This window comes from Pollachius pollachius (genome assembly GCF_949987615.1).
Source record: "Pollachius pollachius genome assembly, chromosome: 15".
Lineage (NCBI taxonomy): Eukaryota > Metazoa > Chordata > Actinopteri > Gadiformes > Gadidae > Pollachius > Pollachius pollachius.
Window position 1 is genome coordinate 22,244,680 of NC_136948.1, and position 22,489 is coordinate 22,267,168.

Genomic DNA, 22,489 nt, shown 5'->3' on the forward strand with positions numbered 1-22,489 from the left:
GTATGTGTGTGTGTGTGTGTGTGTGTGGACACGTCATCCTTTTAATGATCATAACATAACATCCGCTGCACAACTAAATCTCTGTAATAAGCCGCTAACAAGCTAACAGACTATGTCCACTAGTAGCTTCACTTACTACGTCACAAGCTGCTTCAGCCGTACACGTTGCACTTGATCTGTTGACGTCTGTGTGTCTGTGTGTGTGTGTGTGTGTGTGTGTGTGTGTGTGTGTGTGTGTGTGTGTGTGTGTGTGTGTGTGTGTGTGTGTGTGTAAAGGCATTGGGGGTTAGACTTGCTCATAAAGGTGTGCGGACCAAAGGTAACTGACAGAAAGAGGCTGAGCGGAGCGCTCATCATAACCTGAGAATCTATGTTACAAAACTGGTCAACGTTGGACTCTGAAGGTTAATATTCAGAAGCAGCTTCCTAGGATCGTATATCTGCAGCAGATCCATTCATCCAGCTGATCCATAGGTAAGCAGATATATCAGCTGATAAAGCAGGTAAGCAACATGCTTTCGGTCGCCTTTCTGAATTGAGTGCAGGTGGCTGTGGTTCTGTTGGTGGTGCGGTGGATTTTCACTTGGAAAGATGCTTTTGCTGCTCTGACATTAACCATAATATTTGGGTTTGCATTATGTAATTTTTTATCAAGACAAGGCACGATAATAAAGTGTAAAAAATAAGTTTGCATAAAATAGTAAGGGGACTTTAAGAACAAACTAAGGTATGTCAGCTTCGTAGGATGGAGTATAGCTCTCTATCCTGTGAAGGACATTGTTGGGGGGAAAAGAGTTATGTTACACAACCGTATTGCAACACATTAAAAGGGTTATAATCTTCCTTTCCACTTCTCATTATTACAAACTGCACAACCTTTTTGTGCTGCCACTATTCTGAGTAGCTAAGCGATCTTCTTGCTACTGGCTACACCATCCGGCTCGCTGCTATCCATTTGAATCCTCTGTCTTTCTTACTTTGTGTTGATGAATTCTCTGGTTCTCTGTGCCTTAAGGATGTCTCAGCTGCCCATGTTTTCCCGATCTTCCTTGCTTCTGCTTTGCATCCTGGCTACGACTCTGCTGACCTCGGGGTTCCCTCGACCTCTTCTACAACTCAGGTAAGAAGAATAAGAACAAAAATAAGAATACATTTATTTTGAAACTTTACGGCATTAAATTAAATCACATAACGATAAAACATTAGAAAATAGCCATACGGATATAATTTAGAATAAAAGAAAGAGAAGATTACATGAAAAAAATTAGAAGAGTTTAAACGTTAAAGGCAAGTTTGAAGAGATGGATTTTGAGGGAGGACTTGAAGGTCCCGGATGGGTATGGGGAGAGAGGTGGAGGAGACAGCGATGGAGAAAGCCCTCTGTAGAGTGGGGTCATTGCGGCAGTGGGTTAGGTTTAGGGTTAGGGTTAGATAGCTCTGCGGCTGGTAAGGAGCACTTTAAAGAAAGTGAGAAGGCAGAGCTCTGCAAGAGCTGTTATTTGTTGGGGACGTTGGAGGACGCTCTTCGTCATAACAGCATTCATTGGAAGAGCTCCCTAGAGCATGACATACTATTGGATATTCTTTAGAAGCTGATGATGGATATTAATGATCACACTCTCCAAGATGCAGAAACATAATTAAATAGAGGAATAAAATATGATTCTATCCTTTTTTGAATTATTAATGGCATATATAAAATAGAAATATGGAAACTGCAAAATACCATTAATTTATTTATCAAATTTGAGGAATCATTTCTTATGAATACCGACAAACAGCAATGATGATAATTTAGTTAGCTGATAAATCCCAAAGGTCTGAAGAATCTGATGTTGATTTACAAAGTTATTTTTATTATAAAGCTCAAAATGTTTTTATTCTTCAAGTTTGCCTGATTGATGTCACACCTGCACTAGTGCTACACTGAAAATGGATAATTGAACAAACTAAATAGTATTTAATAAACTGAAATATAAGATATTACATCATGTGCCAACCTTTCATCTATTCTTCTATGTTTTTAGCGGTCCAGACAATTCAGATGAGGTGACACAAGATGACTATGATGTCCACCTTCCCTATTTCTCACTTCACAACTGGGGAATTGAGCTGACGTCAGCACCTGGCCTCATGGCAGCAGCCAATAGCAAGCCACGTTTAATTGGTAGGGTGTGGCTGTCTGGTCCCAAGTCCCAGCTTTCAGAAGGTGAAGAGTCCAGGTAAATCCTTTCAACATTGGGTAATGGCACACATTTAAACATACTGCAGTCTCTGATGCAGTTAATAACCTGATCTGAAACAGTAACAAAACAAGAGAATGTCTGAGCTTTGGTGTACAGAAACAGGATTTATCCGACTTTACTTTCAGTCTTACACCTCATGAGTATATTTAAGGCTCAATAGTTCATAGATAATAATGTAGAAATCTTGATTGTTGAACTAACCATTAATTTAGGGGATTATCAATATTGGCGACACTATGCATGCCTATATCTGTGTATGTGTCATGAAACGTGTGTGTAGGATGGATAAAGGCTGGCCGGCTGAGTGGAGCCGTGGCTCCGTGGGTAAGAGGAACATGGTGGTAGCAGACGACGCAGCCTTCAGAGAGAAGAGTAAGCTGCTCACAGCCATGGAGCGACAGAAGTGGCTCAACTCCTACATGCAGAAACTGCTGGTTGTTAACACAAAATGAGCATTCACTTACATCACAAGCCAGTGTGCTTATGTGTGTACAATTTTCAATAAAACAGCCATGTATATATCAAGAATAAACTAATAAACCTGAAGTATTTTAAACTGACCTCAGTATGTAAAATATTTAAATAGTCCCAAAGGTTCAGATGTGTCAGTTGATGTGTGTACATTCTGTATGTCAAATATTTAAATAGTACCAAAGGTTAAGATGTCAGTTGATGTGTGTGTATTCTGAAACAGTTTCAGATATTAAATATATTTACACAATTCTGATGAATTTGTTGTTATTCTACAAATATGTTAGGTCAAATAATTGTCTTCTTCTCAAACAATATTAGAGAAGAGAAGACCCCAGTAGTGCTTTGTGATGAGACACACAGCGGGTTTGACCCTGGTATTACCAGTGTTGTCAGGGAGTCAGCTGGACCAAATCAATGACATTGTTGTCATTGAGAACAAAGGAAGATTTTAAAATCTAAATTTCACGAGGAAATTCAAGGTCCGGCATTGCATTAATCTTCCTCATAAATATGACGTTACGTATAAAACACCAATAGGCCCATAAAATAAATATTTTACATGACACTGCACAGTGCACCAGGAGACACATGAAAGATATCTCATTAAGGAATGGAACCATTACCACACAACACGTGTAATCCAACTCAGGGCAAATCTATATTAATTACACCTGCAGATTGTGAATTAAACATTTTGTTTAGAAATCACTTCCTGTCCTTTCAGATTTTTTCTGTATTGCTGTATTATAACGGTGTTTCTTTGTACCAATTATTAAAATGATTGAATGATAATCGATTTGAGTGGATTTAAAAGATGATTGTCATGAATATAAGAGCCAATAAGTGTCACACACACACAGTATGTTTTTGTTTATTCAGTAGACTTAAAATCACTTAAGGTGGTATCAACACCATATGCTCTAGCCTGCCAATCATCTCCTGGAACTGCATCCTATTGGCTCGTTGGCATCTCTCCCTCGTCTCCAGTAAGGAGGACTCTGTCAGCGTAAGCAGCCGGCGTCTATCAGGGGCTCTCAGGGCCCCTGGGTCACAAGCCTCCCCCTGGAGCCTGAGCCTGTACCCCTGTGCTGAAGGAGAGAGGCAGGGGGACAGGGGTGCTTTGTAATCTCTCTCCATTCCCCGTCTACGTCCTCCTGGCTCCTTCTCCTCTCCTGGCTGTCAATACGTTATATTAAGGTTACATTCATTACCATCAGTTAATGCAGTTAGAAGTTACAACCACTATTATATAGCGTTAGGGTTGGAGTTAAGAGTTAGGGAGTAAAATAATGCATAAACACATCAATAAACTGTTCAATAACAATCAGTTAAAGCTTGTTATTGAATTCACTAATGGTAATGAATGTTTCCGTTACTGTAAAATCTTAGTGATGGTTTGGTTCTGCAGTCATTCAGTATGTCCCATACCAGCTGTGTGTCTGTCTGCCTCTGTATACCTTTCTCTGCACTGTCGGAAGTCCCAACAGCATGTCGTTGAGGCCCTCAAGGCCCCAGTCTCCATGGGGACAGACAGCTCTGCTCCTATTGGCTGAGGCTTTAGCGTCTGAATCCACCGGACATGCGGCCCTCTGGTCTGCCGCGTGGCTCTCCACCACACTGTCCTAACACACAGAGACAGAGCTACGACCTGGAGGCCAACGGTTCGACATCACTGCTGCAAAAGACAACACTCGCTGTCAATGACCTCATGTAGGTTCAATCATTATTAATCCAAAGTGAAACACGATGGGAACTCAGATAATGCATCTAGGAGGGAGGTACGTGTGGATGGAATTTGCAATTCGGCTCGGACAATATGCAGTAATGTTGTGTGTGTGTGTGTGTGTGTGTGTGTGTGTGTGTGTGTGTGTGTGTGTGTGTGTGTGTGTGTGTGTGTGTGTGTGTGTGTGTGCGTGCTGATAGTTACACCTTGGTGTCATCAGGTAAATAATACATCATATTGCTTCAGATGACATTTTAATGGTAGAATGGCTTGATCACGTTGTAAACACAGTAAGGTTTATGAGTACGTATATTTATACGTTTATTAATACGCGTAATAGCAGTTGTGAGACACTATATGTAGTAGCTTCGTGTTATTTTAGGCTATTGTATTATTTTATTGAATTGTATATAAAAAAAAGTTCTTGGATAAAGTGCACTCTACAGGATGTAACCCAACGAATTTGAGTCGCTACCTTGTCATTGTATGGCTTACTCCATGTATTTCATACTCCGTTATACTCTGCCTTCTGCACACATTGAGCTGTAGACAGTGTTTGATCTCACCATCCACACCCAGAACAGCTTCTCTGTGTTTTTCCAGTCAGTGTATGACTTCAGGAGATGGCTCAGGCCCTGCATACGGACACACTCCTGAGTGACACACACACAAGGTTATTGTGAGAGCTTGCATGTTGCTGACGGATGGCACAATCTCTGTGTTCGTCAATCTACTTATCGAGACTTAAAAACAAGATGGCGTCGACGGGTGAACTACTGATGGTATTGTGTGTATAAAATGTCTTTTTAATAAACAATCTGTACACTTACACTTAAAGTTATCAATGCCTCTTTTTGTATGTTAAGACCCTTATTATACTACCAAAGAAGTCTCGGGCTACTTCTAGCCTTGTAAGTGGTTTGAAATAACGATTATGTTTTTACCATAACACATGCCCCAATCGTTCCAAGTTTATAGCGCTTTGGTAGAATCGGCTAAAAACAGCCAACTTAAGAATGCGTATACATGCGCCTTTTTGCTCCCAAACAAACATCCCAACTCGTTATCATACTAAACATATCCCAGATCCATTTAACACCGGATTTGTCCTTAAACAATGCTTTGTTGTGTAGAGAATAGTGACAATAAACATGATAAGTTACCATATGCATGGAACAATATCCAATGAAAAGTTGAACTTCTGCATTAACTATGTTAGTATAGCTTAACTGTGCAATCAACACACTATTAATAACCCTTAATAGCTCGACTACTAACTGAATACAGTCTGCTCAGAGAAAGACTTATTTTGGAATAGATTAGATTGGATTTGGACGATGCAGCTTTGAGTGTATTGACTCGACAAAAATAAAAACCAACACACATTTACCTCCTGCAGTGCAGAGTTAGTGTCAAAGAGGAAGGTTGACGTTGAGGAGGATGAAGAGGAAAGGCCGACCGACAGGGCCTGAGTCGTGAAAAGACACCTTGGTTAGAAGGAATGATACCGCTAACACATTTAGTTTACACACCATTGGCCAGGGACCATTAAACAACCTCTAGCTACCAACCGCTAGCTCTTTGGTTAAAGGCAAGACTGGGTTTTTGTCTGAAGATAGATGTGTGATGTGTGCGTGTGGTTCCTCACTGTGTTCAATAGATGTGTTTGGTTCCTCACTATGCTCAATAGATGTGTGATGTGTGCGTGGTTCCTCACTGTGTTCAATAGATGTGTTTGGTTCCTCACTATGTTCAATAGATGTGTGATATGTGTGCGTGGTTCCTCACTATGTTCAATAGATGTGTGATATGTGTGCGTGGTTCCTCACTGTGTTCAATAGATGTGTGTTTGGTTCCTCACTATGTTCAATGGATGTGTGATGTGTGCGTGGTTCCTCACTGTGTTCAATAGATGTGTTTGGTTCCTCACTATGTTCAATAGATGTGTGATATGTGTGCGTGGTTCCTCACTGTGTTCAATAGATGTGTGTTTGGTTCCTCACTGTGTTCAATAGATGTGTGATATGTGTGCGTGGTTCCTCACTATGTTCAATAGATGTGTGATATGTGTGCGTGGTTCCTCACTGTGTTCAATAGATGTGTGTTTGGTTCCTCACTATGTTCAATAGATGTGTGATGTGTGCGTGGTTCCTCACTGTGTTCAATAGATGTGTGATATGTGTGCTTGGTTCCTCACTATGTTCAATAGATGTGTGATATGTGTGCGTGGTTCCTCACTGTGTTCAATAGATGTGTGTTTGGTTCCTCACTATGTTCAATAGATGTGTGATATGTGTGCGTGGTTCCTCACTGTGTTCAATAGATGTGTGTTTGGTTCCTCACTATGTTCAATAGATGTGTGATGTGTGCGTGTGGTTCCTCACTGTGTTCAATAGATGTGTGTTTGGTTCCTCACTATGTTCAATAGATGTGTGATATGTGTGCGTGGTTCCTCACTGTGTTCAATAGATGTGTGTGCGTGTGTGCTTGCATATAGTTCCTCACCATGTTCACGAGCTTGCTCCGCTCTTCCTGCATTGATAGAAGGCTCCGCCTCTGGGACCTCAAAGAGCCAAACAGCCACTGAAGCTTCCTGAGAGAGGGGCGGTTCATCTGGGCCTCCCCCAAGGTGGGAGGAGCCATCTGAGGGAAAAGAGAAACACAATGTTTAGTCTAGTATCAAGAAAAGTCAATCAAAATCAATCAATCTGAAAAATGGTGTTCCTTGATGAAATGTAAGGCCATTGCTTGTGTTGACAGCATTAAAGTTATAACATGTAATGCCATCGAGTGTGTTGACAGCATTAAAGTTATTACATGTAATGCCATCAACTGTGCTGACAGCATTACAATAAAAACATGTAGTCCTGTGTATCTATCATTTAAATTATTCTAACACATAACACCACAATAATGTGTTTCTGATATTGCTATGCTAAATATGTAAGACCAAGTCAATCTTTGGCTCTATTTAAGATCCAGAAGCCAAAGGTGCAGAACCCAGAATGATCATTGTGTATCCCCGCTGCCATGTTGTAGGCAGGGATCTTGCAATCCTATACAAAATATTACTTATAACTACGTAATCCAACGAGTAGATACATTTCAACCTACGGCAGGAAATGGTCAAATGTGGTCTAGTTAAGTATCACGTACAAATGTAAAACCTTCCAACACTTAAGGGGTTAGTTTAATTACATTTACATTTAGGGCATTTAGCAGACGCCTTTATCCAAAGTGACTTACAATAAGTACATTTCTAGGCCATTACGTTATTGTAATGCATTAATATATTCTTAATGCCGTTTAAATTCTAGCATTAAGAAATCCTAAGGCTTTTTCCTCCATGCTGTTGGTGGTCCCACCATGGCCCTCTGAACCATCCCTGGAGGCCGGGTCCCTCTTCTGTGTTGCAGCTCAAGGTTTCTAAACTCAGTCCTTGATATTTCGATTTTCTTTGCCATTTAGAGGGTTTTGGGTTAGGGGGTTGTGGTATAACGTGGGGCCTGAAGAGCCCTTGGAGACACACACTGTGACAGAGGGCTTTACAGACGCTAGGCCTGGACTGTAGGGCCTACCGCCGCGGGGTCCCGCCGCGTGGAGTCAAGCTGCTTCGCTCTGTGGGCCAGCAGTGTCTCCAGGGCGCCGGCCGCCAGCAGCCAGCCCAGGGCCAGGAGCAGCTCCCTGCTGCAGGGGACACAGCCCTCCCCTGGCGCTCCTCCCTCGCCCACACACCTGACCCAGCCCACATGGTAGCCGCTCTGCCAAAGGCCTAGGGCCACCAGCCTCCTGTAGTCAGAGGCGCCTCACAGGGCGGCGGAGAGGGGGAGATAATGTCACAAGAAAGAAATCAATGTTATGTGAGGGAAATGTACATAAGGGCTTTAACACACATTTTCCATTAATTATTTTGGATCATAATGCTTACTTATACCAAAACAGAAGTGGAAAAAAAGCTATACATGCGGTATACACAGTTGACCTGTTAAACTGAATACACAACAGCTGTAGCCTACTGCTCCTCAGTGCATGACCACTGACGGGGGGAAGCGCTTTCCAGAATGAAACAAGCTTATTTTTAAAGTGTTACCTACTCTCTGGCAACTCTAGCGAAGCTTCAACAGAAATGATGTTACATGTTTTAAGAACACTGGCGAGCAATTTCCAGAACGGATCCTCCTGCAAAACAAGAAGGGAACGGGTCACCTCTTTCAAACTGTAACATAGTCTGAATAACTCACTGAAAACGTGACTAACTCACCACCTCAGGCCCACAGTTGAATTTAGCCCTTCTAAAGACCTCAGGTGTGGGGACGGAGTCCAGGCCAGTAGCTGTCAGCATCCTGCACAGAGCACCGATCACCTGCTGCACCTTGACAGCGCCTTTACTCTGACGCATGATACACAGCTCCTCACCGCCGCGTGGTTGGCATGTTTCTGGTATCTCAAAGGGGGGTTCCCGTGGATTTCTTTAATTTTAGCAACGAGATGCTATAAGTTTACTAAGCTCGCTATTTAGATATGAGCTACAACCCGGCTAATATCCGGGTTAGCCGTTTCAAAAGAAACAAGACGCGCAACACTTATCTCCGCCAATCACGAACGAGGACGATACGTCACGTGAGGAAAAAAAACAGCCCTGGGCCCGGTATCCCGAAAGCGTCGTGCTTGCACACCGCCGCGCGGCAACCGCCCTTTGCTTTCACACCGCCGCGCGGCAACTCGCCGCCTCCATTCATTTCAATGAGGGAAGGGCGGCAGAGGGGAGGCGCTTACAAAAGCGGCTTGAAACCAGGAAGCGGTTGCCGCCCACGTGGACGCGCACAGACTTTGCCCTACCGCTCAGCTTTCCCCGTGTTGACACTTTCAGCAGCAGCAGCAGCAGCCGCTTTTGAAAAGGCCTGGCCCTTCACACCGCCGCGCTGAACCCTCGGGCAGCGAGGCTGTTAGGGCGGTTGCCGCGAGGCGGTGTGAAGCACTAACAGCCTCGCTGGGAGAGTGGAGAGGGATTGCGACTCAACAACTCCAAGATAATTTGACTGCACTAACTTTGAAATGTTGTAAAGGTTGTGAAAGCTCTTGATCCTACAAGCTGAACAAATAAGAAGATGCTGGATTTTCAGCTGCTTTTGAATTTCATCAATTTCATCATATGCTGGCCCATTGCAAGTTGTCCTCAGATAGGATAATCATATTCAACTTGATTAAAAAAACTAAAAGTAATAATTGAATTTAATAATATCTTAACCACATGAAAGAGTACATTGTAATATGTATTAAAAACTACAAACAGTGAGTTTTGAACAATATTTACTATTATTTGTGGTTGCTCAAAATGTGTCCCACATATTCGTCACCACCGTCAGATATTTATAATGTTGCGTTCTTGAAGAAAGTAGTCTAATCGGGATCGCTTTGAACTCACTTTATTTGTTAAAGTATTTCGGTATGGTAACTGAAGCAAAAGGAGGGGAATTGTATGGACACGCGTGTGAGCGACAAACAGCAGGCCTCTCTACCTAACTCCCTAGTATGGACTGCCGGATGTTTCTGATCTCGTTGGCTTCAGGTCCTGCTTAAATACTGAGTAAGCGTGGTCTATATGACGTGTTGGTTTCGCCCTCCTCACCTGTCTAAAGGTGCTGCCCTCTATGGCTGGAATAGTTATAGCAGCTCAAAATGTCGGGTCCTGCTTCCTAGTGGCTATGTGTGATAATTTCGGCCTATGTGTTCGATTCTACTTCCTAGTGGCTATGTATGGTAATTGCGGCCTATGTGTTCGATCCTACTTCCTAGTGGCTATGTGTGGGTAGCTTTATGTGTTTAAAATACGTAACAATAAAGAGCAATAATATTCAGGCAACCTCAAGGTCAAGGTCATTCCTGAGGACCCCCTTTTCAAACCTTCAGCTCTACTGGATGCGTCAAGATCACTCAAGCTCCTGTAAGTTTGCTATTTTCTCTTAAACTTGTTCATATTTTTGGACACTGCTACTGTCGCAACCATAACATGTCAACACTGTCTCTTTTGTCTAAAAAATATTAGATTAGATTATGACATAAATGTATACTTTTAAAGAAGAGGTCTGAAGTAGCTAGCAACAGAGGGGAAACCAGATGGCTAATGTGAAGAGCTCTTGCATATCATATGAAAAAGTAGGTTTTCGTCACCACCGTCAGACGTCCCCACCGTCAGGTTTTCTGTCTATCGGTGGTGACGTACAGTCTGACGGTGGTGACAAAAACCTCCAAATGGTCCTCAACGGATGCTAGAATACAATTGTTGATCACAATAAATACCAATATGACCTGTAATGTTTCATTAACCACTATAGTATTTTTATTTATGTAATTCCCCCTATATTTCTTTCTAGAATAAGCGGGATAATAGACTTCACGCTATTAGACTATCCTTAATTAACGCAGTTAATGCATTCCGTTGCATGTCGTGGTGGCATTACAACCTTGAACATGCGTTAACTTTGGATAGTCCAATGGTGTGTCGTCCATTATCCCTTACTTATACCATGTTCATTTGGCTTATGTCATTTGGGATGCACATACGGTAGTGCACCTACTACCGACCTACATAGCACATCATACAATATCCCTTGTAGGCTATGCATCTCCAATGACTAAAGCCACATGAAAATGGCATGACAACATTTAACAAAATCTAACATTCACTGTAATTCCCCCCAATTCACTACACTCAACTTTGACTTTATGTATTTTAGGAAGTTATGGCTGGGCATCAGCTATCTGTGGATGAGAGAAGGAGAAAAAACAGAGAATATCAAAAGAAGCGGAGAGAGAAAATACACAATGAGGCAGAGTTAAAGAAGGTATACCTCAGTACAGAAAGGCAAAGATGGAAGAAGAGGGTGAAGGAAGGGAAGATAAAACATCAATGACTTGAATGAAAGGGACAAGAGAAGTCAGAAAGGCTTGGAAACATAAACAACAAGTATGAAGAGAAGTAAGAGAAAGGGCTCAGATCACCCAGAAACTCCCCCAGACCGTCCAGTGGATCAGGCCTTACACGAGCCCGCTCGCAGTAGGCAGGCTATAGCAGGAGAAAGGGAGAGAAGTAAAACAAGAGCAAGATACTCTAGAGAGATGAACGCTTTAAGAAATAAACTTGAAAAGGTAACAAAGGATAGGGATAAACTGAAAAAGTGAAGGGCGCGAGAAAAAGCTATGAACAAAAAAACACAAGAATCAACAAAAAAAAAACAGAGCAGCTACTGCGGGGAAGCCAACTCAAAAACCCCCCGGTCAAGAAAACTCGGCTGTTCCACAACGCCCTCATTCATGAATTGAAACAAAACAAGTCAGCCCACAAGAACAAGAACTTGACTCTGTCAGGAAAGATTCTGAAAAAATATCGCCTAATTCACCAGACAAGGTAATTTGGTGTTGATTATAACGCACTGTGGCAGACGAGGCTTACTGACAAAAAACCTGCATACATTCAAACAATTACTCAGAAGGTTCAGGATTTCTACCATAATTCAGCACGAATGACAACTGACAGACAGGACACACTCACACGCAAGAAAATAAAGCATCAGAGAATGATTCTGAATGATACAGTATTGAACCTTCACAAGGAGTTCACCAAGAAGGAACCAAGAGAGAAGCTCAGTTATACATCTTTCTGTGCCTTACGTCCATTCTCTGTCACAGCACCAAGATGAAAATGCTAAGCTGAGGCTTAAAGTCCTAAGAGAAAATGGTGTCGTCAAGTCCAGCAAACTGGAGGATAGTTTTGAACTTGTCTGCTGTTCACAGACAAGCGAGGCATGTCTTCTGCGCTCCTGCACCCGGTGTCTCCACAAACATACACTTCCCACACCACAGCAAGACCAGACCAATGTTGAATGGCAGCAACGGGAACGAGTTAAGGATCAAACAGCAGATGGGCTCCACTTGAACACAAGACTTGTGACGCACAGTGGCACGCTCGGAGAGCTTGTCCAGCGATATGAAGACAAACTGAAGACAGAAACAACAACACACGTGTGCTCAGTTCAGAACCAGGCCAGAGAGTACAGGAGCATGATTGAGAAGTGCAATGATAGCACAATAATTGTGCATGTAGACTTTTCTGATGCATGGAAATGTAAGAATAGTTCTGAGGTACAGTCATGACATTTTGGTCAGAATATGATGCACTCCTTTCTCAACCACTAAAACCTGTACCTGCAACAAGGAAACTCCATCAGATCAAAAAAATGATTCGAAACGACTCTAAGGGCCATTGCAGATCACTGTCCTGTTTCTGCAGTGAGCCACAGATGTGCGAGTGTTTCAGCCCAACAATATTCCAGTTGACTGCCAACACACCCAGGATACAGGTTGAAGATGATGGTCCTATACCAATCCAAAAGAGGAAAGATCCTTTGGCAATGTTGATGGAGGAAATGGAGGAAGTGGAATGGGAGGAAAGTGAGCAAGAGCCAATAGAGCAAGAACCACTGACCAAGAGTAGCCCTGATGGGACTGTGACAGATCTATCTGCTGATGAAGTTCATTGCGGAGATTGGCTTGCAGTCATTTATGACCAGAACTGGTGGTTAGCAAAGTCACTGTGGATGCTCATCATCAAGATGTGGAAGTGGAGTTCTTTCACCCTCATGGGCCCAACACACGATTCTATCCAAAAGGAGGTGGAAATGAAATGTGCTTCATACCATTTGACCATATTCTGGTCAAACTTGTGGAACCGTCATTACCAGGTCATGCAAGCAGGACGAGGGAGATATACAACCTGTCTGCTGAAGTCATGTACTTCATAGAGGAGAAACATATACACCATATACTTCCTGATAAAGCTGAATGAGTGGTGGAGTGATGTAAAGCAGTCAGGGAATACTCACAGGAGTTCACATTTGAATTATTATTATTTTTGTGCCAGATGTGTTTTGTGGTACTTACATAGAATGCTTTCTGTATTTTGAAACATTTCAGTTATTCAATTATATTTTACAGTTTATAGTCTAGTATACAGAAGAATATAATCTCTATTATTTTATGAGTGGGGGTAACTACATGTAAGTTAAATATGAGGTCAGCGGAATTCTATCTTATTGCTACTGGTAATGATTTATTTTTTTACTTATGATGATTATTAAGGGGTGCTTTTATTAATGATAGCCTATTGCTAATTGAACCTATATGTTTCTTATTGAATGTTTGCCACAGTGCTCACAATTGTTGTTGTTATCTGTTCTTCACGTCCAATATACAGTTTACAGTCCAGTTTACAGAAGATCATAATTTATTATTTTATGAGTAGGGGGCACTAGATGACAGTTTAAGATGATGTCAGTGATGCATTATACATTATTCCTACTGGTAATGACTTTATTTTTTACTATGATTTGGTATTTGGTTATATGGGGATGGGGTACTTTTAATGATGTTGCTTAATTGTACCTTATATTCCTTGAAAAATGTTTATCACAGTGCTCAGGGTTATTATTTTTGGACCAAAAGTTAAATAAAGTTGTTGAGCAAGAAGCCATTGACTGGAGTGGTATACATTTTGGAATTGTATGTTGTAATGAGGCCACTGTCACCGCCGTCAGATTCGTGTCACCACTGTCAGTTCTAAAGTCACCACCGTCAGAGGGAGTTGTATTTGTTTTAAATGAATATGCTTACAAATGTTTATTCACTGCTGTTGACTTACAACATCACTTTTTCTGTTTAGACTTAAAGTAAACGTTGTGTGATGTTAGATCTTTTAAAGGAGTACAAGTGAAACAGTATAAAAAATGAACTAAAGTGAATATTCAACATTTAACAGCATATATGTGTACTAAGAATGCCAGATAATGATTTAAAAACTCTAAATACATTTTAGACCAAATAAATAAGAAATATTTGCTTTTTATTGCGTCTGACGGTGTAGACAAAAACAAAATAATAACTGGAAAACGCCCATTTTATGAAGAAAATACAAAATGGGGAGGTTGTACCGGTACATTGCTGAACAGTCAAGACCTTGGTCTATAATGATATACCTTCAGATTTTGTAGTTTAACTCACTTTTTATTTTCAAAATCAAAACCTGTTTTATCCAAATTCCCAAGAATCAGTGGATTATTTAAATATAAAACACTTACATTTGTGGTTTTCGATCACCTTTGAGCATCTTTCGCCTGCCATCTTGCCTAGGATTTTTCTTGATTTTCTGTTTTCTCGCAAGGTATTGCGGGAGCAAGATCACAACCCTCGTTTGCTAGCCTGCCCATCGAAAATATAACTTTCAAGGGGTAGGTAGCCCTGCCCCTTACCCCCTAGCCCTCAATAAAATGGCAATTGGGACAAAACTTCCCTGCGTGTGAACGCACAAAAGTGAGTGATAGGGGGGAGGGTTCCGGTGAACGTGTGAATTGAGATTCACGTAAAGCTGTCTGGCCCCTCCCACCTTCACATCGTGTGTGATGTCTGGCTCACATCCTACCTGATGAATCGCACTTATCAGGTAACATGGAATGGCTCCTTGTCCAAACCTTGCACGCTTGATACAGGTGTCCCTCAAGGCTCTGTACTGGGGCCTCTTCTGTTCTCCCTCTACACCAGATCTCTGGGCTCTGTAATTACATCCCACAGCTTTTTCTATCACTGCTATGCTGACGACACTCAGCTATTTCTCTCCTTTCCCTCATCTGACAAAGCCCTGATTGCAACACGCATATCTGAATGTCTGGCAGAAGTCAGCACCTGGACAACTGCCCATCACCTGAGGCTTAACCTCAACAAGACTGAGCTCCTCCTAATACCAGGGAAAGATTGCCCACATATGGACTTACTGGTCACTGTTGAGAACATCACTGTATCTCCTTCTCCAACTGCCAAAAACCTTGGTATAGTGTTGGACAATCAGTTATGCTGCACCGCAAACATCACTGCGGTGGCCCGATCCTGCAGATTTGCACTTTACAACATCCGCAGGATCCGGCCCTTCCTCACAAGGGAAGCAGCTCAGCTTCTAGTCCAATCACTGGTCATCTCCCGCCTCGACTACTGAAACTCGCTCCTGGCTGGACTCCCTGCCTCTGCGATTAAACCCTTGCAGCGCATCCAGAATGCGGCAGCGCGCCTCGTGTTCAACCTACCAAAGTTCTCCCATGTGACCCCCCTCTTCCGAGACCTCCACTGACCCCCTGTAGTAGCTCGCATCAGATTCAAGATGATGGTACTGGCATACAAGGCAGTTGATGGAACTGCCCCTGCCTACCTCCAAGCATTAGTAAAGCCACACACCCCAGCTCGATCCCTCCGCTCAACTACCTCAGCTGGACGTCTGGTACCGCCATCGCTAAGAGCAAGCAAAGGTCGATCAGCGAAGTCACAACTTTTCTCTGTTTTGGGACCTCAGTGGTGGAACGAGCTCCCTACCGAAGTCAGGACCGCAGAGTGGCTCACCAGCTTCCGCAAAAGACTCAAAACTCACCTGTTCAGAGTTCACCTCGACTCTGCATAGAAACCAATGCACAGCCACCATTGAATGTTATACGTCCTGGCACTTGTTCAAGGTACTTAATTGTGTAGCATCTACAGTAGCTGCTATCATTGCTTTACACGGGGAATGGGTTAGCCTAGCGATTGTAATACTTGCACTTGGTTCTATGAACATCTTTACTGTACCGACAGCGATATATTGTTTCACTTCTTATGACAAATGTACTTATTGTAACAAATGCACTTATTGTAAGTCGCTTTGGATAAAAGCATCTGCTAAATGCCCTAAATGTAAATGTCATCTGCAAGCGGAGGCAGGCCAAAGAGACCGAGCTATAGAGGAACGTGTCACTAGCAACTCCGCCTTCTCCTTACAGCGAACTGACTGTAGGGAGAAAAGGGGAAAATGTCGAGGTCTAGGGCACTAGTAAACGAGGCCGCACATGTGGTAACGTGCCGTGAGTCCCCAACCCGCTCAGGAAGCACACAGGGACGCCACATGGAGGCACACAAACCTGGGCTTTACTACGCCGCCTTACAACCACTAGGCTGAAGGGAGGGCGCCTTCACACCGTGGTTGTGATGGAAAACCACGCTGGCGAGCAGACAGCATGTGATGTCTGGCTCGTCTGCAAGCGGAGGCAGGCCGAAGAGACACAGCAATCAATAGCATCCATCTGCAGCCCCGGAGCCGGACACTGTGGTGGGGAACAGCACTGTGGTGTGGCAGGTTGGGTTTTTTCGGCTTTTTTTGACGTTTCGCTTCCATTTCCCTGTAATTCCGTACACAAGTGACGTACTTGAGCAGATACATAAATGTACGATTGCTGCGCAAATTGTTCATGCTATCGTTATGTATTATTTTGGCCAACACTCTTACACTGATCGTTCTGTTCAACAACCAAAGATAAAACAATTCTAATCTAGGATATAACATCTCCCCGTCAACTATAAAAAAGGATGGGTTTATTGTAACACATACACCCTTTCAAAATGTATAACCTTGTCTACTCTTTATGAACAGCTTCTTTGAAAACACATGCACATGGCTAGTGTAGAAGTGGATGGGGAAGGGTCGTCAACGAGTTGTTAGGACAGTGTTGTAAAATATCTCCTCCGAAGCTGTAGGGGGAGCTCAATGCGAGCGCAAAGCAAGAAAACAGCGAAGTGGCCAAAGTTGCATAGTTCCCCTTTAACCAGGTGTCCAACTGAGGGGCTGAATCTGATTTCCACAATTTCAGAATACACCTGTTAGCAATTACCACACCATGAACCAGGATTGTGCGAGCATTATGGTCCAGCTCTTCCAAGGTTGTGGAATATCCGAAGAGAGCGGTTTCAGGATCAGGAGTTAATGAAACATTTTGAACAGTAGAATACCATTGGAATGCCAGACACCAAAAGTTGTAAAGATTTGGACAGTCCCAAAAGTGGTGAGCAAGTGTACCCTCTGCGATCTTACATCTGTTACATAAAGGCGAGATATTTGGGAAAATGTTATGCAGTTTAACCTTAGAATAGCGCAATCTAATTGTGACCTTAAATTGAATTAGCTGAAGCCTCGAGTTTATATAGCAGGATTTTATGCTTTTTAGCGCTCCCTCCCAGACATCGTCAGAAATTCCAATGTTTAAGTCTTTTTCCCAGGTCTGCTTTATTTTTAAAGTCGATTTGTCCTGCTGGTTTAAAAATATTCCTACAAAAGATGAAATCAGGTTTTTAGCTTCTGGTGAGCCCAGCAAAATTTTGGACAACGAATCATCTGCGGGCAAGGACTCAAAGGATGGTATATTTTGTCTGACATAATTTCTCAGCTGTAGATACCTGAAGAATTGAGCTTTCGAAAGTGAAAACTTTGATACTAGCTGCTCAAATGAAGCACAGTGACCATTTATATAAAGGTCTTCTACTGTTAATATTCCCTTCCGACTCCAATCTCTGAATGCTGAATCTGTGAAGATGGGGGGAAGGCATGATTATGCCAGATTGGAGCATGTATGGACGTGCTCGGTAGCTCACAGGCCTTCCTAATTTGGTTCCAAATTCTCTGACCGTTGGACAGGATAAAGTGGTCTCCTCTGAAGGAGGCAAGCGGTCTGGGAGAAGAGAAAAGGAGCGCAGTAAGAGAAGTTTTTGAGGCCAAGCTTTTTTTAATGGCCAAACAGGGGGGCAGATAGGATCTAACGTCTTTTTCATATGCAAATTGCCAGTACACCATCACTCTAGCACTGGCAGCCCAGTAGTAATGTAAGAAACACGGTAACCCCAGTCCGCCATGCTCACTGGGTTTCTTAAGATGGGCCTTCAATATCCTATGTGCTTTATATCCCCAAATGAAAGGCATTATAATTGAATCAATTTACTTAAAGTAGGATTTAGGAATATAAATTGGAACGTTCCGAAATACATACAGAAATCTCGGCAGGGAGACCATCTTTACTGCGTTCACATGGCCAATAAGGGAGATCGGTAACATTCTCCATTACTCTACGTTCTCCTTTAGTTTGTTCAACCTTTCCATGAAATTTATCTTGAAAAGAGTCTTTGTATTTTTATATAATTTAATGCCTTATATGCTTTATACTGACCAAATTTGTTTGAAACTGCGTATTGGCTAGGAACATTTGGCCCAGATCTGCTGTCAACGACAAGAGTACACTTTTTTGCCAGTTTATGGTGTACCCCGAGACTTCGCCAAAAGAATTAATTAGCTGGAGTAGGTTAGGGACGGAATTCCAGGAAATCCAAATTAAGCATAAAAATTGGTCGATATGAGGACAGGTTAGTTTCCTCCCTGTATTGTTTCAACAAGAGAGAAATGTTTGCATTATACAGTGTTTGTGGGAGCCTTTTCGCTTCGGTTGAGTGGGAGAACATTCTATGCAGGATCGGGGTTACTTGGTCCGCAAACTTCTTATAAAATTCGACTACGAAGCCATCTGGCCCAGGGCTCTTGCCGTTATGCAGCGATCTAATAGCGTCCGTGATTTCTGCAGGGGACAGTTCAGAGTTTAAGGCCTCACGGTAGGCGCTGTCAGTTAAAGCCACACCTCGGCTAGATTTTATTGTACATATGGATCTGCTGGCTTGTTGACCTCTGAGCAGGTGGGCTAGCAAAGTATGGAGTTTGTCCCCTAATTCAAAATATTGTTGTTTAAGTCTGAGAAGCTGATCACTGACTCGACTCGTTAAAATGGTGTTATACTCGTATTTAAGACTAAGAAATTATACTAAGTATTTGGGGGTTATTTGTGTTACTGTATAATGTCTCCAGTGAAGAGAGCTCCAAGTCAATATCCTTTAAACGTCTTTCTCTAGATTTCTTTAAAGACCCTTCATATGAAATTATATAACCTCTCATGACCACTTTAAAAGTTTCCCACAGGGAAACTTTTCGGAAGTCAGAGACATCCGAGATATCATTGGTCTCTAAATATTCAGTGATTTTTCCCGACATGTATTTACAAAAGCTTCCGTCGTTGAGCAGTCAAGGGCGTAGCCGCCAATAAGCTTGCTGCTTGGATCTCTTAAAGTCAAGAATAATAGCTGCTGGGGCATGATCCGCGATCAGGATGATGTGATATTTAGTGTCTATTACATTGGGTATGAGTTTCGAGTCTAATAAAAAATAATCAATACGAGAATACGAATTGGGCATTTTCGAAAAAAAGGAATAGTCTCTGTCTGTGGGGCGCTGTATTCTCCAAATGTCAACTAAATTAGTAGTTGAAATCAAGTTTTTCAGAACTACATTTTTTTGATGACCTGTCCAAATGCCATCAAGGATTACATTGTGGTCCTCCGCCGCAATCACATTTGTGCCCGAAAGGTCGGGCAGCATATCAAAGGTTTTGCGGAAAAAGGCAGTGTCATCAATATTCGGACCATAAATGTTATGAAGTGTTGCATGAACAGAGTAAAGGTACCCAGTTACTATAAGAAAACGACCATTCGGGTCACTTACTGTAGAGACATGTTTGAAATCTATGGTTTTCTTAATAATAATTGCCACACCGCGGGCTATGCTTGAAAATGTGGATTGAAAGATCTGGTCTGCCCATCTGCAGCGCAGCCGGTTCCGCTCTGATGGCCTAATGTGAGTTTCCTGGAGGAACACAATATCGGCAGATAGGGATTTCAGATGTGAAAACACTTAAGAGCGTTTAATTGGATGTCCCATGCCTCGCACGTTCCAGCTCACCATGGTAACATCCCCGCGTGTATCATCACCCCCAGGCACCATACAAGGTTATAAACAGTAATACACACGCAGTGACACAATGATTTGCCTCAAACAAAGAGACAGTTAGACCACTAGTACAAAAACACATACAGCCCTCAAACATGGCCTCCCACCCTCCCCACTTTCCCAAACAAAGTGAGGAAAAATACCCTAACATGATGTAAACGAGGGTTACTCCAGCCATCTAGCCTATTCAGCCTAAAGGCCAGCTAAATGCTACGCTGTAAAACCGATAGCTAACTAAAAACATAGCTACCCCCCCCCCCCCCCCCCCCCCCCCCCCCAATGTACAAATAAAAGTGTCAAACATAGTAACGTTTCCCTTTGAAAAGCGAACAGGAACCCATCTTGTACAACCAACCTGCACCCGGAACATATTAAGGCACATTTAACACCAACAAAATTATCAAAAATAAATCTATACCCCAGTGTTGAACCTGTAAGTAAATATGTGTCCGTGGCTCAGCTTTAGTTCGTGCATGGCCCGGGCTCACGTTAGCCGACACACACCGTCCTCAGTGTCGGCGGGATGAACATAGATAAACACGAAAAAGGTCTGTGCAGCTGGGCAAAAGATACTGTCCTCTGGCTTTAAGCTTACTCCACAATAAAGTGACCATGGCTCCAAGTCGAGGTTGGCTGTGAAAGTTGGTCCGAAGACCCACTAGCCAAAGTCAGCCCGCTAGCCGATATTAGCCAGCTAGCAGACTTTAGCTCACTGGTGACACCGGCCTGCCCGGCATGTTATCGGCAAATCTCCTGGCCTCCTCCGGGGTAGTGAATATCGATGTGTTGGTGCCCTGGGTAACACGGAGCCGAGCGGGATAGATGAATCCGGTCCGCAGGCCTGCATCTCTTAGCTTCTTCCTCGCGTCCTCGAAGAGCTGGCGTCGCTTCATTATCTCCGCCGGGAGGTCTGGAAAGATATGAATCCGCTTCCCATTGTAGCTCAGCGGGTATTTTTGTTGTGACAGCCGCATTATCTGTTCTTTCGGCCGGTAGCTGTGGATCATGGCTATCATGACTCTGGGGCGTGCGGGGTCATTAGCCGGTTGCGCTCCCACTCTATGTGCTCGGTCAACCTCTATTGGCTTCGGGAAGTTTTCCGCCCCCAATTAATCACCACCTTCAACTTTTTCTGGTAGCCCGACCACTTTTATGTTTTGGTGTCTAGAGCGCACCTCGAGATCAATTACTTTGTGCTGGAGAAACTTGTTAGCATTCTCTAGCCGTAACCCTTTCGCTCTAGGAAAGTTAGCCGGGTATCTTGAAGAGAATTTGAAGAGACGCCTCCAGGGCTTGAAATCCATCGTCCATCTTCTTGCTCATGTCGCTTATGGCTTTGAGAATGACGGCCAAGTCAGGGGTACCGTCCGCCATTAGCATGGTTAGCTCTGATGCCCCGCCGCTAGCGCCCTCTTTGACCGGTGGAGAAGCTGGGTTTTCACCGTCAGTTTTCGGCTTTTTACGGGTCATTTTTTTTAGAAAAGTACGAAGCAGCACTTAAAGTGGGAATTGAACAATAAATAGTCTTTTTTCCTGTAAAACTCGATTTATCAGAGAGGAGCTCAAAAAAACAAAAACTATTCCATCACATGCGCTCTAGCGCCCCTCAACGTCAATTATATTTCCTCGGGAACACATTGAAACACTCGGGCAGGAACAAATTGAACTTAGTTAGAGTAGACAAAGTTCTGACGATGAGTGGATTGGAAACCAGGGCATAAATACTGTTCGTTTAATAAGTTGATAGGCCGCAGGTGTGTAGGCACAAAAGGTGTCACATTTGACCAGTGGAGGTATGAAATCCCTCTGCTGGACACTTATGTGAGGACTGAACTGGAGATTACATTTGTGTTAATTAATCATCAACTAACCATGCAACAACTAACCATGCAATCGTAACCTTCCATCGAGGCGACTCAGCAGCAAGGGCTGTGATTGGTCCGCTTACTAAAACCCGACGCAGAACCATTAACGTTCACGACTGTGTCGAAGCGTTTGCGTGGTCATTGCGTTGCGGGAACGTGGGACCATAATCAGCCCTTTAAGGGCTCTTAATGGTTCAACGTTCACGTAACGCAAGGGGGTTACCGCCCCGTTACGTCCTTGCCGGACCTCCTTGAGTCCACCGCAAGTGCCGGACGTGCGCCTCCCAAAAATCGTAACCTTCCGTCGAGGCGACACAGCAGCCAGGGCTGTGATTGGTCTGCTTACTAAAACCCGACGCAGAACCATAAACGTGGAAAAATATATTTTTCACAACATGCTATCTACACAACGGGTGTCACGTTAAAGTTGAGACTCCAAGGAGTCCAATGATATAAT

At 43.1% G+C, this 22,489-nt stretch overlaps 2 protein-coding genes across 3 annotated transcripts; one reads left to right on the plus strand and one right to left on the minus strand.

Annotated features, from left to right (window-relative positions):
- Nucleotides 1-986: 986 nt before the first annotated feature.
- On the plus strand, nucleotides 987-3,148 carry pth2 (parathyroid hormone 2; the record flags this gene model as incomplete). Its single annotated transcript, XM_079752511.1, has 3 exons — nucleotides 987-1,120; nucleotides 2,028-2,222; nucleotides 2,527-3,148. The coding sequence occupies 3 exons, from the start codon at nucleotides 987-989 to the stop codon at nucleotides 2,696-2,698; spliced, it is 501 nt and encodes a 166-aa protein (XP_079608637.1). The 3' UTR covers nucleotides 2,699-3,148.
- Nucleotides 3,149-3,575: 427 nt separating this feature from the next.
- tedc1 (tubulin epsilon and delta complex 1) lies at nucleotides 3,576-8,990 on the minus strand. 2 transcript variants are annotated; one of them, XM_079752507.1, is made up of 8 exons: nucleotides 8,705-8,990; nucleotides 8,538-8,622; nucleotides 8,022-8,248; nucleotides 6,949-7,086; nucleotides 5,834-5,911; nucleotides 5,010-5,096; nucleotides 4,178-4,342; nucleotides 3,576-3,808 (listed from the first exon to the last, which is right to left on the minus strand). In XM_079752507.1, the coding sequence occupies exons 1-8, from the start codon at nucleotides 8,840-8,842 to the stop codon at nucleotides 3,755-3,757; spliced, it is 972 nt and encodes a 323-aa protein (XP_079608633.1). In that variant the 5' UTR covers nucleotides 8,843-8,990; the 3' UTR covers nucleotides 3,576-3,754. The 2 variants fall into 2 exon arrangements, with proteins under 2 accessions (XP_079608633.1, XP_079608632.1); XM_079752506.1 differs by having other exon boundaries at nucleotides 3,576-3,896.
- Nucleotides 8,991-22,489: the final 13,499 nt, after the last annotated feature.